This window comes from Erpetoichthys calabaricus, chromosome 7 (assembly GCF_900747795.2).
Source record: "Erpetoichthys calabaricus chromosome 7, fErpCal1.3, whole genome shotgun sequence".
NCBI lineage: Eukaryota > Metazoa > Chordata > Cladistia > Polypteriformes > Polypteridae > Erpetoichthys > Erpetoichthys calabaricus.
In genome coordinates, this window is record NC_041400.2 from 165,680,130 (window position 1) to 165,696,808 (window position 16,679).

Below are 16,679 nucleotides of genomic sequence, written 5' to 3' on the forward strand. Positions count from 1 at the left end.
ACGTGCTGCTCAGGCTTTTAAGTAAGCGTAGTGTCGCATGAAAAGCCACAATCGAGAAGACGGAGATTTATTTATTTTTATGGTGAAGATTCCAGGGTTGCACCAAGCCTTGAGATACAAAAACAAAGCAAACCGGTAATCAAACAGCAAATAAAGAATGTAAATGAAAACAAATGAAATAAGAAAACAACAGTACCACCCCTGTTCCCCTTACGGTGATTACACATTAAGTACAACAAAGCACAAACAAAACACACACAGTAAATCATGAAAAATGGCACCGGATGAAATGTAACGATTAAAATAGATAGTCCAGAGATCTGCACGTTGAATGGGAATGTAAAGATAGTCCTACCAGTAGTTCCTGAAATGGTGAAGACGGGTTCAGGAGTGCTCCTTTCTTTGCAGGATGGCCATGAATCCACTTACAGTCCTCATGTACACACGCAGATGGCAGATAATCCAGACGCACGAAACAGACAAAATGAATAAGTACAGGTAACCCAACAGAAGGCAGACAGACAGGAACTTGAAACACAAATTACAAAATTTTTTTTTTTTTGCTTTTGGTCATCGGCCCCCTTTTTAAAAGCCACGCTGACATCCTTTGACCTCAACAGCCCCAGCACCCTCAGCAGAAGACCAATCCGAGCCACTGCAGGGACTGCTGGGAGTTGCAGTTTCATATTCTATTGGCTACTTTCACAATCCCAAGTGGCGGTTTTCTCTACAGCTGCTTCCTGTTCTCTCTGTAGTACAGTATTGCTACGAAAAAAGCCATTAAAATTGTGGCGGATATTTGCGGTTTCTGCTAACAATTATTAGTAATCCGCGAATTACTGAGGCCGCGAACTCTGAACCGCGACTTCACGGGGGTCTACTGTACTTGATATTTACTCTTTTTATGGTTGCTAGCCTTTTTATTTACTTTGACAGAATATATTTGTTTGATGTTTTTTCTTTTACATTGCAATTCCTCAACTTTTGTACATATTCCTAAATGGTTTCAGAGTTGGTTTCTCTGAACAGTCATTTGCCAATGAACAGAATTTGTTAATGCTTTCTATGCTTTCAGTTACACAAGTCTGCAGATTTCTTAGGCCTGCTGTCTATCTTCATGGCTCTTGCCGTTTTATTTTTCTATTTACCGTTGTTATCTGATTGTTTTCTCTTATAGCTCATGCTACTTTAAGGCAAATAAGTAAATATTACTTGTATTTAAACTTTGCCTGCTGTAAATTTTCAAAGTTCTTCTTTGATAAAAATGCCTGTTAGTTAGCCAGGCACCAGGTTTTATATTTTACATTTTCTATTACAGTATGTAGTAGATGAAAGGATGAATTAATATTTTAATATTGTGGAGTATCACTCCATATGCCATTTCAAAGCATTCCAAGATAATTTTGTTAATGTTGTGTTTAAAAATGTGTTTTGCCCATATAAAATGGTTTATTAAGTGTTATTCTATCATTCATTCAGTTTTGTCTAGAATTTTACCAAGAATTAAGAGTACAGTACACCACTACAAATGTACTATCATTTAAAATTATAGGTGCCCATTTGCTTTAGGCACAACAATAGAACAAATCTGTCATAGTATGTTGAACTATGCAGTACTCTTTATTATTACTTTGATTTTTGGTTGTGTTTTGATAACAGTTGTGAAGTATTATTAGGCTCTCCCAAAGTTACCTAATCACGTAAAATGCATTTGCTTATTTTTTTAATATAGCAACAAAGCAATAATTTCCTTGTCCGACGGAGAGAAATTCCTGAATGTATCTTATTGGTGACTCAACGGCTCACAAAATACCCAGTACTGTTGGAGAGGATTCTGAAATATTCCAAAGGTAAGCACACCTCTTAAAAGGTTGCCAGTTAGAATATTTAAAGGATATGAAACTGGAAAGTAGTTTATGTTCAGCACAAATTAATAAAATGCTAAAAGCATTATAGTTGTCGAATTATAATGAAGTGTAAAGATTAACCTGTGTTTTTATATTTATCATTGAAGAGTTTTATTAAAATATTAAGGAAAAATATTTTATTTAAATAATATGTTGTGAGAGATGTTTTTACATTATGCTACTTAATCAAAATAAAGTATTAAAAAAACATTCTCTTATTTTCCAAATATGACAGAGGCGGTGTATTTGTCGAGTTTGCAAGTAGATACTTCCCTGTAATCTGTATATATGACCGTACTACTATATGATTATACTGTTTCTGCGTCTGTGTTTTCCAGTACTGCATTACAGGATTCTGCAGTCTATCAACAATGGTAGCATCAGACAACAGGTAGAAATGAACTCTGAGCAGTATACCAGTCCACTGCAGAGTACATTCAACCAATTACTTTCGATGTCATCAGTCAACCTAACCTGTTTATTTTTGGAACAAAACCACAATACACAAACGTTAAACATGTAGCACACCTTCACATATGATATACAGTAACACAAACATCCTAAAACACACATTAGTCTCTAGCATGTGAAAGCCTGAATTTTCATATCATCTGAACTTTTATATTTACATTTTTAGTTCTTTTCTCTTTGGTTGCTTCATGAAGAATGTCTATATATTTTCTTGTTTATATTACTTGTTTATACCTCAAATAGTATGTACTTCTTTCATTTACAGAAGGCTCCGACGAACATGCAGACCTGACAAAATCCTTGGGACTGGTAAAGGATATTATTGCTGCAGTTGATTTAAAGGTTAATGAATATGAGAAAGAGCAGAAGTTGCTTGAAATCCTCAGTAAAATTGACAACAAGACGTTTGCCAGGCTTAAAAAGGGAAACTTCCGGAAGCATGATCTGATGAACAGAAAGCGGGTTCTTCACCATGAAGGAGTTGTTTTCTGGAAAACTGCCACTGGAAGATTGAAAGGTGGGAGAGCAAAGTACCCATTTTTTATGCTAATATAAAAAATACAAGTTGTTATGTGTTCTCTTATAACAAAATCCATCCATCTCATGTGCTCCATGGACCAGGGTAAAAATCAACTCTGGATTGGACAAATGTATAAATAACTTAAATTGACATATTTATGTGACATTTGAAATCTACTTCTCATTCCATTTGGGTCAAGATGGTTTGTGATGTATTTACCAAATGCTAAAAAGTTCCTGTACCTGCATAATCTTACATTTTTTTCCATGCAACTTATACTCTATCTCCAAAAGCAATATCTACATGCAGTTTTAGTTTTGAAATTAGCAAAAGATAAATCAGAAGGAAAGAAGACACAGTATATTTGTGCTGTTATGTTAATTACTTTTGAGTATGTCTTAGTGTTCTTCAATATTATAAAAAATATCTAAATAAACATAGAAGGTTTTCAGTACAGGCAGTGCTGGTCTGGTTTCAGTTTTTTACACAAGAAGCAATATTGTAGTCTGTCACTGTGTGACATATGGCCTGTAATTCTTAACACACATGAAAGCTCAGGAATAAAACTATTTTATGATACGTGATTCGTTTTTTCTCCCTTCGTGGATCTCCTACTGCACATAATTTTGAATATATAAAAAGTGTTTTTCTAATCTTATGAGAGGTACAGTGAAAGATTTTAACCTGAATATCAAACCACAACTTAAAAAGCATGTTTCAAACCAAATTAAAAATAATAATATTGAAGCACACAGTAAAACGTTTGAATGACTGTTGTTTACTGCAGAATTCGCAATTTCAATATCAAATTGTTCAAAGGTATATCAGAAAATATTGTTACTTTTAGTGAATAGTAAAATCAGTCATTGTATTTGTGCGACTTTGCTTATCAGCTGTGGTAGCTGACCCAATTATGTTTTATTTTTCAATATATTTCTCTTTATTCAGCTTTCCTATATTATTTGACAGCATAGTAAATGTTAGGGAAAAGTATATAAGTACAGTATATATAAGTATATATTAGAGTATATAAACTTTAGCTGTCAACAGAATCAGTAATTACTAAGCTGAATTTCAGAAAATTTCAAAATATTTTCATCAGGATCAACCTTTAAAAGGAAGTAATTAAGCACCTAAAAAGTAAATTAGTCGAAAATAAAGAGAATCCATAAATCTGGCTTGTTATTATCGTCAGCTTTGCAGCTATTCTAATTTTTATGTAGATTGTTACTAAATAGAAATGGTAATTTTTTTAAACTGACTTCCATTGAAGTAAACGTTTTGCTTTGTTTTTTCATTTACCACAGTCTGTCCTCTAGTGGTCACCATTTTAATTGCATTTTTAGATTTAACATGGGCATGACAAAAAAAAGCTAACAATTGCAAAAGGTAACCCGAGGAAGTTTATATTGTTGCAACTTTTTTCTTAGTTAGTTTGATACAACACAAAGAGAGTTTAATCAGTATTTGTACTGCATAATATATATATATTATATTATTTAAGTAATGGCTGGACAGACCTGTATGACTATATGATCTAGTAAATAATGTGTAATTGCCTTAGTATCAGCTTGCACAAGAATATTGCCATGTTTCCTGCTGCATCTTTGCCTACATACTGTACATAGAAAAAAAGATGCTAATTCTGTTGTAGACAAAGTTTGTCTTGGTTGCATGAATTTTCAAAAGGTATAAAAGGAACAGTTATTCTATACTGTAAAATTTAAAACATTACCAATATTTATCTCAATACAACATTGTAGGGAAGACCTACATACAGTAACTCTATGCATAGAATCTTAAAGAATTTGAAAAGGTTCATATAGTAAGGTCCATCTAGTATAAACAGAACTTTCTGAATTTGTTGTGCAGTGTGGACCACCGGGCTGGCTCTGCCACCTGAACCTGACACAGACAAGTGTGGGACACAAGTGCAAGGCACACGCTGATTTTTATTTTTTTTCTTTTCCCTTATGGGAAAGTCTTCCCCGTCTCCCATAAGCATAGTAACACAGTCCAAGCACAGCACAATTTACAGACAATAAGTCTTCCTCTTTCTTTTCCTTCTCCTCCACTCCTCGGGTCAAGCTTAGTCTTCCTCCTCCTGACTCTGGGTCCCCGGGTAGTGGCTGCTGGCTCCAGGTGCTTGAGTACTCATTTCCGGGAGCACTTCCAGGAGTGGCAGAAGAACTGCCCGTAAGGGCTCAGCAACTCCTTTTGCAGCAGCGCCTGCGGATCCCAACAGGGCTGCACCACACTCCCAACTCCCATTAAGCCCTGCGGGAGTCAGAGGCACTGCTGCAATCCAGGGGTGTTGCCATCTAGCGTCCCGGGGGACGTAACGCTCTGACCACACTTGCTCCCCCAGTCCTCCTAGCATGTAGGCACGCTACAGCAGTATATAAAATTCTTTTGATTCAATTTAATTTTACATTGCATTGATTTGCTTAGCAGATGCTTTTATCCAAAGCAACTTACAAAAGAGGTCAACATAATCAAGTAATCAATCAAGTCTGGGGACTCTTTGGTAACATGTTGCAGGACAAAGGTATAAAATTGATCATGACAAGTGAAGAGCTCCAAACAAAAAAACAGCTTGTTACAAGTCCTAGATTACAATAAACATAACAGCTAATATCAGTTAGTCACAAATTCAGCAAACAATAGAGTCTTCAAATCCTTCTTATACATACTAAGGGTTGTCAGAATTTTGAATGAAGTGGACATCTCATTCCACCTGCTAGGAGCTATACACAAAATCAGTCTGGATTTTGATTTGATGCCACTCAGAACTGGTATCACCAGACACCATTCATCAGCAGACCTGAATGGTCGAGAAGGAGAATACTTTATTTAATGTTTTTTTCTCAGCATTGTGATTTTACCTTTTCTCTTTTTAGACAAAACCTACTTTTTCCCATTTCTATATATTCATTACAGTAGGTTTTATTTGTATTAGGATAAGGCACTAGTATTACATAATAGTAGTGATATAATTACAAACAAAGGATTAAAAAGAGATTGTTTCCAACTTAATGGTTACTTCTCTGAATTCTTTGTAGATATACTGGCTCTCCTACTTACAGATGTTTTAATATTTCTACAAGAGAAGGACCAGAAGTATGTATTTGCTGCAGTGGTAAGTTAAAGCAATTAAAATAGTGAGCAAATATGTTTTCTTCACCAGTTAACCCTGGTATGAGAGAACCAGAGCTGAGTTAAATCCTTCAAATGTTGTACAGAAAGTTTTTTTTTTTTGTTTAGGATCAGAAGCCACCAGTCATTCCATTACAGAAACTAATTGTAAGAGAAGTAGCCAATGAGGAAAGAGGAATGTTTTTGATTAGTGCCTCCACTTCAGGTCCAGAGATGTATGAAATTCACACCAATACCAAAGAGGAGCGCAACACCTGGATGCGACTAATACGAGAAGCTGTGGAAAGGTGAAGTCTAATTTTTTTAACTTTCTTTTGCATATCAATAATTGGAGAAAGGTATTTTTTTTTCAGATTAATCCATCTATCCATCTGGCTTCTTCCTCAGTTTCTGAGGAAGCCAGTAGCATAGGGCCACAATGTGGAAACCAACTGAGGATGGGGAATCGGTCTATCACAAGTCATGCATAAGCCTGCCCATCCACTGTTGCTCTCACTGGAACCAATATACAAAATCTGCACAAGCAATGTCACTTATTCTAGTGCAGGATTATGGTGGGTGAGGAAGAGCCTTTCTTGGTAAAATTTGGAAATTTCACGAATCAGTTCTTTTATCAGAAATAGTGGTTTATCAATACAAAATACAGAAGGGAGCAATACAAAGTGGGAAAACAAAAAGTAACTAATAGATAAACAAGAAAAAACCTTACTGCATCTCCTGTGTTGATTCTTGATTTTTGCTCACCACTTAAAACACAATGCTCAAGCACAAGACAAAGGCTTTTCCAATGGTCATGATTCCTTTCTACCCAGGGGAACACATGGTACATTCTCCTCTTAGCTAAGCATAGTAATGTTGCTGAGGCATTTCACATTCCATCATGAAAATACTGTACATTCAGAGCCATGCTTCAGAAAGCCCTGTGCCCTTCTTCCTAGAGCTCCCGCTGGCAGCCCTGGGATTACTTGTAGTTCAGTACTCAATACATGGTCAAAGGCTCAGGCATACTTTCTGGGCAAGGGCTGTTTACCCTTCAAAACATGTGGTACAGCTCAGTCTGTCCACACCAGATCATATTTCCAGAACACAGAGGTCTACTAAAACAATCATGAATTTCTGACTTTCTCTCATGACCTTTCTGTTAATCTAGTGCAGGAGGGTAGTATAAATTCCAGAAGATTACTTACTACTCACATCATGATTTCATTAAAGACAGTCCTCAAGTGGCTACCAAATTGCATTACCATTATATGAGCCCCCCAATACCTGCTACCAACTCTTGTATTTATAGAAGCTACCTTTCCATCAGTGTAGGTTCTTCTCCATGATAGATTTAGTCAGGCCTGGATTCTGTATTTCCTTTTCTTACTCTTTTGTAAATCTGTCCCTTCTCAAAATATGTACAGGATTGGCACAGTGCCTGGGAATAAAGTTGATTCTTTTCTTTTTTGTAAAATTATAATAAAACTGATTATATACATTATCTCTTGAAATACTGAAAGCTATGTATCAGTAAGCCATAAATTAGAAGTCCAAATCTTTGAAATATTTCAAAACATTTTTTATTTAGTTTACTTAACAAAGGTAATCTGTGAGGTCCACAAACATCCCACAAAGAGTGACATGTTTGTTTAGATCCAACTATATCCAGTAGTGAATGTCAAGTCATCACTAAACATCAAAAGTGCTTTTAAAAACACAATGCCAAAGCCATGTTGGGGATACCTATAAGGTGGTTAAATTGATTATTAGCAGATGAAAGATCTATTTAAACACCACCATGATCAGACATATCCTTAAATTAAATACCTGTATAATAAAATAATTAAGTCTAATTAGGTAATGGCCGAGTAAGTAATTGCTGTTCATGTTAAACTTTAACTTAAAACCTGTAGAAGAGGACTATTTAAGCATTTTAATATTTTAAATTTAAATAACATATTTACAGTTTTTCAAAATATATATAAAAATCATAATACCCTCTGTGTTTTGACTTTTTGGCTTTGTTTAATGTTATTTATCAGATTTTCACTTCAATTCAACCCTCAAATTGCATCTTGTCTGTTTCTTTGTTTGTCTGTTTGTTCACCAATCATGCAAAAACGTCTGAACCGATTCTCACTAAATCTTGCTTGTAGATTACCATTGGTCCAACTAAAAATAAATGCTATACGGCTGAGTTAAAGTTCATGAAATTTTACATGCAAAATTCTGTTGATATACCTTTAAATCTAGGCTTCAAGGCCTATTAAAAGTTCCATTGAGAAATGGGGGAGTAATGTGGTTTTTGGTGCAAACCCTGTTATCAGACCAAAATGGTCAAGCTAAGGGTAATGTGTTTGGCGTAATGTTTAGGTTTGGCCCTAGTTACAGTGAAGGCTATATTCCACATCAGTGTTTTAATGAAAACAATGGAGGCCGGGGGTGGGTGTGGTGTGAAGGGGCACCAACACAAAAATAATACATCACTCTAAAATGGCTATGTCTACTTTGGCAAAATTTTGCATTTACTTCGCATTCATTTTAAAATACAGGCTTCATGATGTTTTGAGGATTGTAATGAGAGGGCCAGCACTACAGAAACCTTGCTTCACTCTGAAACAGCTGAGTAAATGTTCTTAAAATGTCGCATGTTACACTTAACCTAGCTTAACTTATAGAGTTTATGGAGCTTCACAATTTATATCATGAATCATGAATTCAATTGAGGAAGCAACACAAAAGGTGTTAGTTTTACCCAGCTTGCATGCCATATCAGTAATTTACTTATTCAACAAACTATCCAGTTTTAACAATGTGGGATTAAACATATACTTGTTGACCCACAGTAAACCAAGAAATGCAAAGAAGTAGCATTCATAGTTCCAACCCAGCAAGAAGTAACTGCCATTATGGAATCACTCATACACAGGGAAAATGTGCAAACTCCACACGGGCAATAAGCAGACACAGGATTTGAACAAAAGACACTGGGTCCATGAGACAGCTATGTTAATTACTGTGCTTTTTTGTGCTTTACTATTGTGTAAAAAATGTTCTGTATTGTTTGGTGAAACACTGAAGAATAAAGTGTTCAAAATATTTGAGAAGATCAAACTTAAATTGTACTTAAGATTATGGTGCTGTAGTGCTTAGTAAAGTGTGCCTTGATGCTTACTAACATGTTTCTTTGAAGTTGTCCACAGGAAGAGGATAAGGAAGGTGAAACTGAAGAAGACAGACAGATGGCAGAGGCAAGGATACAGAAGATACACAAATTTCAGGGTATGATGATTGATTTGTGTAAAAATGATGGTAGACAATTTCAGGTTAGCAGCTATAGTAAGTTGTTTGTTAAACAATACCATGATGTTCTTTCTCAGCCAGATTACAAACCTCCACCCATAGCCTTACATTAGACTAAACAGGTTTTGTAATAGATGGATGAATGGGTATTTACAGTCATTATTATTATCTTATTTTAATTGCTTCAGCAACTCTCCCGTTTAGTCCCTAGCACCATTACACTGCCCCAATAAACAAGGCAGTAACCATAAATGCCCTACTGCAGTTTATTATAAAATCAGTCAGATTCTTTTTTTAACTAACTGATATTTCATTATTCTACTACTAACATATTCTATTTTCTTTGAACAGATAATATCTTTGTCTTCCTTGAATTCACATTATTTAACAGATTCAATGGACTAGAACAACACATGATGTGATGTAAGAAGTGCTAACACAGAGACACAAGCAATGGTTAATGGCCTATGATAGAGCCATAAATTAGTTCTTTTATTATGATGATTCAATCTAACTTCAGCTTTCATCCTTGGGAACACTGGGTTTTAACCTTATTTTTAAAGGAATATTTTTTTGGTTAATTTTTAAACCCCACTGAACACCTTCTTTTTATGGGGTAACTTATTTACTGAACCTTTTGCACTGAACGCCTTTTTAATTTTTGAATTGTTTTAAATAAAAACACTTGGCGTCTATATGCACCTACCCCTTGCTATGTGCATGTTTTGTCCTCATCTGCCTGGCACATCCAGTTACGTTATCGACGGAATTGGGTTGAAGAGGCTCCCAAAATGGAAGTGAGAGCATGGAGCCAACGCATACCGTCACACAGACATACAAATTACTAGAGGATCATGAGCCTTTACACATAATGTGGTGTTAAACATTCACTAAACTTATAGAAGAATGACCGATGCAAATGGTTTGTGATTGTTAGTAGCATTAAGGAGCTTGGACAGGCCGTATGTTCAAGTGAGTTGGGCTGTATGTTGTGAACCCTTGCTATGTGACTCCTAACAAAGCAATTAAAACACTGGCACAGAAGAATTCAATTAAAACAAGAAGGGAACATATATTACATTTTATTCTAAAATATTAGATCTTTCATATTTCTTTCTACTGCCATGTAAAACTCCTAATTTTGCTATTTTCTGAGTAAACTGATTATGACATGAGGAAATATTTGCAGTTATTTTTATCTTGTTTTAACAGAAAACCTGCATAGTCACGATGAACAAATTTGCCAAAGTCTCGAAGAGAAACTGAATATATACAGCAAGCTCACAGCCCTGGATTTCCCTTGTCAGCCTGTCTCAGAGCATCACTTACTGATCAAACCTGACCCAGAGGAGGTGCCACAGGCAGCTGCCCTTTTGACAACTGCTATCAAAGAAGGTGAGAGTAATATTTGTTTTAAACTTAAATTTGGGATGTCTCTTCAAAACATTACTGTATGAAAAGATAATTCTACTTTCATTGGATTGTGTTACTCATATTTTCATTGGTAACTCATTTGCCTTTTGTCAACTGTTAATTGTGACTGAAAGTCTGTTTTTCTCATGTTTTTCTTACCATTTTTTTTACCATGTTCTAATGTGCAGTTGCATTTGTCTTACCACAATGCATATAAAGCTTTTGGATATCAGGATTGACACTTCAAATTTTCAACCTATTTAGCAAAGTTACATGTATAATTGATACATTAGTTGCTTTATAGGTTAAGTTTCATATTAAAATGTGTACAATTTATTTATTCTGTTTGACATCATTATATATTTTTTACATTATATACAACATACTACTTCACATTCAATGACAGTGTCAGAAGTCATTTTGTGACTGTGCACATATAATAATAATGTATTTTATTACGCTTGGATCCTAGATAATGTACTTGCAGAAACAGATAATTAAAACAAAGCAAATGCATTTGTAAAGGACAAAATGGCTAAGTACAGTATGTTTCTTTGATTGACCTCTTCCTTATAAGGAAAACACCATGGCTATACACAGTATGCCACGAAAGTGAAAGCAACTTTGGTCAAATGAACTTTCTTAAAACTTACTTATTGCCTCTATGCTTCTAAACTCACTGTAAACTCTAATGTAAAGTTCATGTGTAAAAGCTTTATCAATGCCTAAATATGTAATGACAACCCTGAATGAGGTAAGTACAGTAAGTTAGAAAATGGATGGATAAAATTTACATTATAGTTCTAGAAAATTAAAAATGTATTTATTCACCAAAGCAACATGTTCATTGATAAATACTGTTCTATCACTACAGTGCTTTGAACTTTTATGTTAGTTAAGGATATACCACCCATCCAAATCAGTTTTTCTTATAGCTTCATGATCATTGTGGAAGAAAGAAAGAAAGAAAGAAAGAAAGAAAGAAAGAAAGAAAGAAAGAAAGAAAGAAAGAAAGAAAGAAAGAAAGAAAGAAAGAAAGAAAGAAAGAAAGAAAGAAAGAAAGAAAGAAAAAGGTTTTTGTGGTGTTTTAAAAAATGAGCTAGAAATGAAGCTTAATTAAGTCAGGTCTTTCTTTCCTTGTCTCCTTTATCACTTACAGAGATATTCCGTTAAGTACCGCTACCTCTGTTCTTAAATCTTCTGGGGTACTTCACTCATCTCTGCAGATATTGCTTATCAGGAGTCAACATGACAGACATTGTTGCCCCAGTCACAACCAGTCCAGTCCCAAAGAATTTTTCCTGCACTGGTTTTGAGTCAATATAGGAGATCATATGAGCAGGTGTTACAGAATAAAGCTGAAATAGACTTGGTTAATCTGTAGAAAGTGAGGTCTGATTTTCCAGGATCCAAAACTACAGGAAATAATTTAATCTTGTCAATTTAATCTTGTAACCATCTTCTACAAAAAACATCTTCAAGATTATACACTCTTGACAAAAAGAATGCAATTACTGTGATTGCATAAAACCATGCTAAAAGAAATCCCAAGAACACAAACATTTTCACTCTTTCTACCCTACTTAAAGAAGCTGGAAAAGCAAATAATACAAGGAACTTCAAACTTAAATTAAACATCTTTATCATTTAGTATATTTATTCCATTACTTCTCTATTGCTTAAGTTGGATAGATACAAAGGAAAATAAGACAGGGTAAGATTTATCATCTATTTATGTAAGTCATGTTTTTAGGCATTGTTATTGATTTTTGTGTGTGTAACATGTTCACAGAGTGGTCTCAGAATTCAGAATTATCAGAAATAGTCCCAAAGTGATTTTTGGGTGCCAGTATCACTTGAGATATTTGTCATTGCAATATACTATACATTAGTTAATGGTCCATAAATGGTACTGTAAAAGGGCCATATCTCATTTTAAGGCATAAATTATGTAAATGACTAGTGGGCAGCATGCCCTAAAGCAGTCAAGGCTTCTCCAGGGATGCTGAACACAGTACCAGAAAATTCAAACATTGTTCTTTGCAATATACAATGTCATATTCATTGATTAAAACAAAGATTTGGAATTGAAAACTTCCTCTGAAACTGCTATTATTGAGCAATGAATTTGTTGTCTGTTCTTTTTAATTTGACCATAATGTTAATAAAGGATTGGCTATATTAGAAAATAATCCTCAAACAATGTGGTTAAAATTCTGATGGATAACAGCAGTCATAACAGTCTCCAAAGGATGAGCCAATTTTATAAACAGCAGCATCATCCATGTAAACATACAATGTTCTATTGGCTTAGCATAAACTGTGTCTACTTGATAAATTATTATGTTTAATGTAATGGAATTTATAATTTCAACTAATGTCTGATCATTTCACAGTTGAAAAACTACTTAGTACACTTACTTTGGAATCCTTCTGTTCTGACGAGAGTATTGGAGTGTCAGATTCATCAGTAAAACTGAAAGATTCTGAAAGTTGTGAGAGTATTCCAGAATTTCCACATGAATGTAAGTTAAACAGACACTGGTTTAGACCTATTATTGGGTGGGTTTTCTCAAAATGGTATTTCTATTCTAATTTTCTAACCTTTTTCTTGTGATCGTCAGCACTTTCTTCACAGTCAGCTTTTAATTCTGTTAACGTTATGCATTTTTACTCCACATGTCTAATGTAGCTCAACCTGTTTATGTTCATGTGACTTGCTGTCTCTACTGTGAAATGCTACATATCAGTGTGGTAGTTCTGGGTTCAGTCCTTCCTAGTGATACTTCAACCTTTGCTTCCATCAGTTTACTCTCATTATTAACATATATGAAACATGTATGAAACATTCTCCTTAAATTCCAGAAACAATTCTTTACATATTTAATCTTGCTTATATTACCCTTGCTGCCACCAACGAGACACATCTCATCCTTATGCATGTCATCCAAGTAACAGTACTCCCTTCTTTCTCTAAATTAATTCTGTTGTTGAAACTTAGGTTTTCACTTGCTTGCTCTCCTTGTACAACAATTCAGCAAAAAAAATATTGCTTCACAAATTTCCAGTACTGTATGTATGAGATGCACTGCAAAAAGTACCCTTCCAATATTTTCATCATACACACAAAATACTATTGCATTTATCATCTTCACTACCTCTCATTTGCTTATGACAACCAATTTACTTTATTTTTGCATTCAACTCATGGCTTTTCACATCTCTATGAAATTTCCCCTTAAGCAGCTTCTCCTTAATTTCACTGTGCCTCAGTAAAAAATTACTAGCATGAGCAGTATGAGCTCACGTCTTTATTAGCGCCCCACCCCCCCCACCCCCCACCCCTCCAGACCGATTTACTTCTTAACATACTGCTGACACTAGCCATTTATCCACAATTTTTGGCCACCTTGCTTTCTCTTAACATCACATAGTCATTTCTTTCTTTCTCCTTTTCCTTTCATTCTCCTCATTCATCAGATTCTTCATATGCATTTTGCAGGTTTTCTTGATTTCATTTTTTAAAATCAAAATTATTCCTTCAGAATTTTTAACCATTTCATACACATTATGCCAGTTTTTCTTTTCACTATATGCTTTACAACAACAACAACAACATTTACTTATATAGCACATTTTCATACAAAAAGTAGCTCAAAGTGCTTTACATAATGAAGAAAAGAAGAATAAAAGACAAATAAGAAATTAAAATAAGACAACCTTAGTTAACATAAAAAGGAGTAAGGTCCGATGGCCAGGGTGGACAGAAAAAAACAAAAAAAAACTCCAGAAGGCTGGAGAAAAAAATAAAATCTGTAGGGGTTCCAGGCCACGAGACCGCCCAGTCCCCTTTGGGCATTCTACCTAACATAAATGAAATAGTCCTCTTTGTAGTTAGGGTTCTCACGGAGTCACTTGATGCTGATGGTTATACAGACTTCTGGCTTTTAATCCATCCATCATTGTTGGAACATCATGGTGCTTTGGGTAGATGGTGGTGGCACAAGCCACCACCAATAGGACACTGGAAAAGGAAACAGAAGAGAGAGTAGGGGTTAGTACAAATTTTGAATGAATAGTTATTATAATGAATTGGATATACAGAGTGTCAGGATTAAATTACAGTGAAGTTATGAGAAGGCCATGTTAAAGTAATGTGTTTTCAATAGTTTTTTAAAGTGCTCCACTGTATTAGCCTGGCGAATTCCTACTGGCAGGCTATTCCAGATTTTAGGTGCATAACAGCAGAAGGCCGCCTCACCACTTCTTTTAAGTACTTAAGTTCTTTTTACAATCTTAAACATTCTCCTATTACCTTCCTTATTCTCTACCTCAGTATAAACCCGATACTCCCATCTTTCTCTCCTATCTAGCACTTCAGATATTTCCCTTTGCTTCCTTGTAGATTTTATAATATTACATAATAACAGCAATAATAACATAGGCTGCAGTTAAACAACAACAGTTAAATTTTATATGTAATGACATGTCATCTTTTCCTTATAACCTATTTTGCTAATTTGTAAACTGCAAATCTTGCTTACGTTATACGTTTCTTATGATTCTTGTTCTTCTGTAATTTACTGTGACAATATTCTTTTTATTTTTTAAGCCATAAAATTAAATGCACAAAGTTCTTCATCTTTGACATCTGAATTTGAAGTACGGGAAGGTGAACTGTCATACCCTGATCAGTATGTATCACATGCACTTAATGAATTTCAGCCAGGGGACCTCAACCATTTGGAACTGAAGGTAAAACCTATTTCTCTTTTAAGTTTAGTGTAATAAAATACTGTTATTTTCTGGAATTTGTTAATGATTAATATTGACCCACTAACATTTTCAAGGGTTGCATAGTGGCACAAGGTTACATCCGATGACTTAAAAGCTGTGTGTGTTCTCATGTTCTCCATGAGTTTGTGGGAGTTTTCCCCCGGTACATCACTTTTACTCCCATGTCCAAAAGATTAAGATCTGTTGTAATTGAGTATTAATACTGGCATAAATATTCCATGTGATGTGCCATCACAGAGGTAGTTCTTGCCATGTACTTAATCCTGCTATGTTGTACACTGGTTTCAAGCATCCCTGAAATAAATATGTTGGAAAATGAATAGAAGATTTTTAAAAATAACACATCCCTTCACCAATTCTCGATATCCAGCAGGACATCACCAACCTTTGTTGACTCTCACTAACACTTCAGCTGTTTAGAGTCACCATGCTGCTCTGGATATCCTGATTTCATATCATAAACATGTGTGACTTGGGCCAGGGATATGCTCAACACTACGCAGCATGTGAGCTTGAGTACGCTGCTGCTATGCAAGCAGTTTATTATCTAATGTTCACTTGTACTTTAAGTAAGCCTTTAGCCTTTAAAGGGTATTTTATCTAAAGCCATTTTTGTTGTAATTTTGCAATTCATTTTCATTACTTTTTTCATACTTAACTGAATAATATATGTGTCAAATACAATAATATATACAAGAATGCACTTAATTACAGTATGTGATTACCTCTTAATTTCAATTTCTTGCTTCTTATTTCTGCTCAAAATTAGCAAAATGTTTCAAGCTTAATATTTAAATATTTTAAAGGGCATACCTATTTATTATACTGCCATTAATTAATCAAATCTTGTGGCATTATAGAGCAGAGAATAATAAACTGTGGGGCACAAAAAAGATACATTATCCCTGTGGTTTTACATACATTGTCCTAGTCAACTGTCAGATATGTTATAATGATCCTTCTCAGCAAGTACTTTATTGATTCTGTAAACTTTTTAACTGAACTCCCAAAAACTTTTTTTTCTTTTTATTCTTTCCTTGAATATCAGTCTATTTTGTAACCTATACCTTCTTAGTCTAAGTCTTGGCTAGTGGGCATGGTTATTTTTCTATAATGAAAGAGATTTGTTT

General features: G+C 34.7%; 1 protein-coding gene across 4 annotated transcripts in view; it reads left to right on the plus strand.

Annotated features, from left to right (window-relative positions):
• arhgef28a (Rho guanine nucleotide exchange factor (GEF) 28a) overlaps positions 1–16,679 on the plus strand; it is a 281,479-nt gene that overhangs the window by 226,080 nt on the left and 38,720 nt on the right. For all 4 annotated transcript variants that reach the window (XM_028805674.2, XM_028805675.2, XM_051929496.1 and 1 more), the window contains 8 exons: positions 1,733–1,850; positions 2,644–2,895; positions 5,961–6,037; positions 6,163–6,341; positions 9,230–9,318; positions 10,552–10,734; positions 13,149–13,277; positions 15,365–15,507. In XM_028805674.2, coding sequence (XP_028661507.2) covers positions 1,733–1,850; positions 2,644–2,895; positions 5,961–6,037; positions 6,163–6,341; positions 9,230–9,318; positions 10,552–10,734; positions 13,149–13,277; positions 15,365–15,507 — 1,170 coding nt within the window. The remainder of the gene's footprint in view (positions 1–1,732; positions 1,851–2,643; positions 2,896–5,960; positions 6,038–6,162; positions 6,342–9,229; positions 9,319–10,551; positions 10,735–13,148; positions 13,278–15,364; positions 15,508–16,679) is intronic.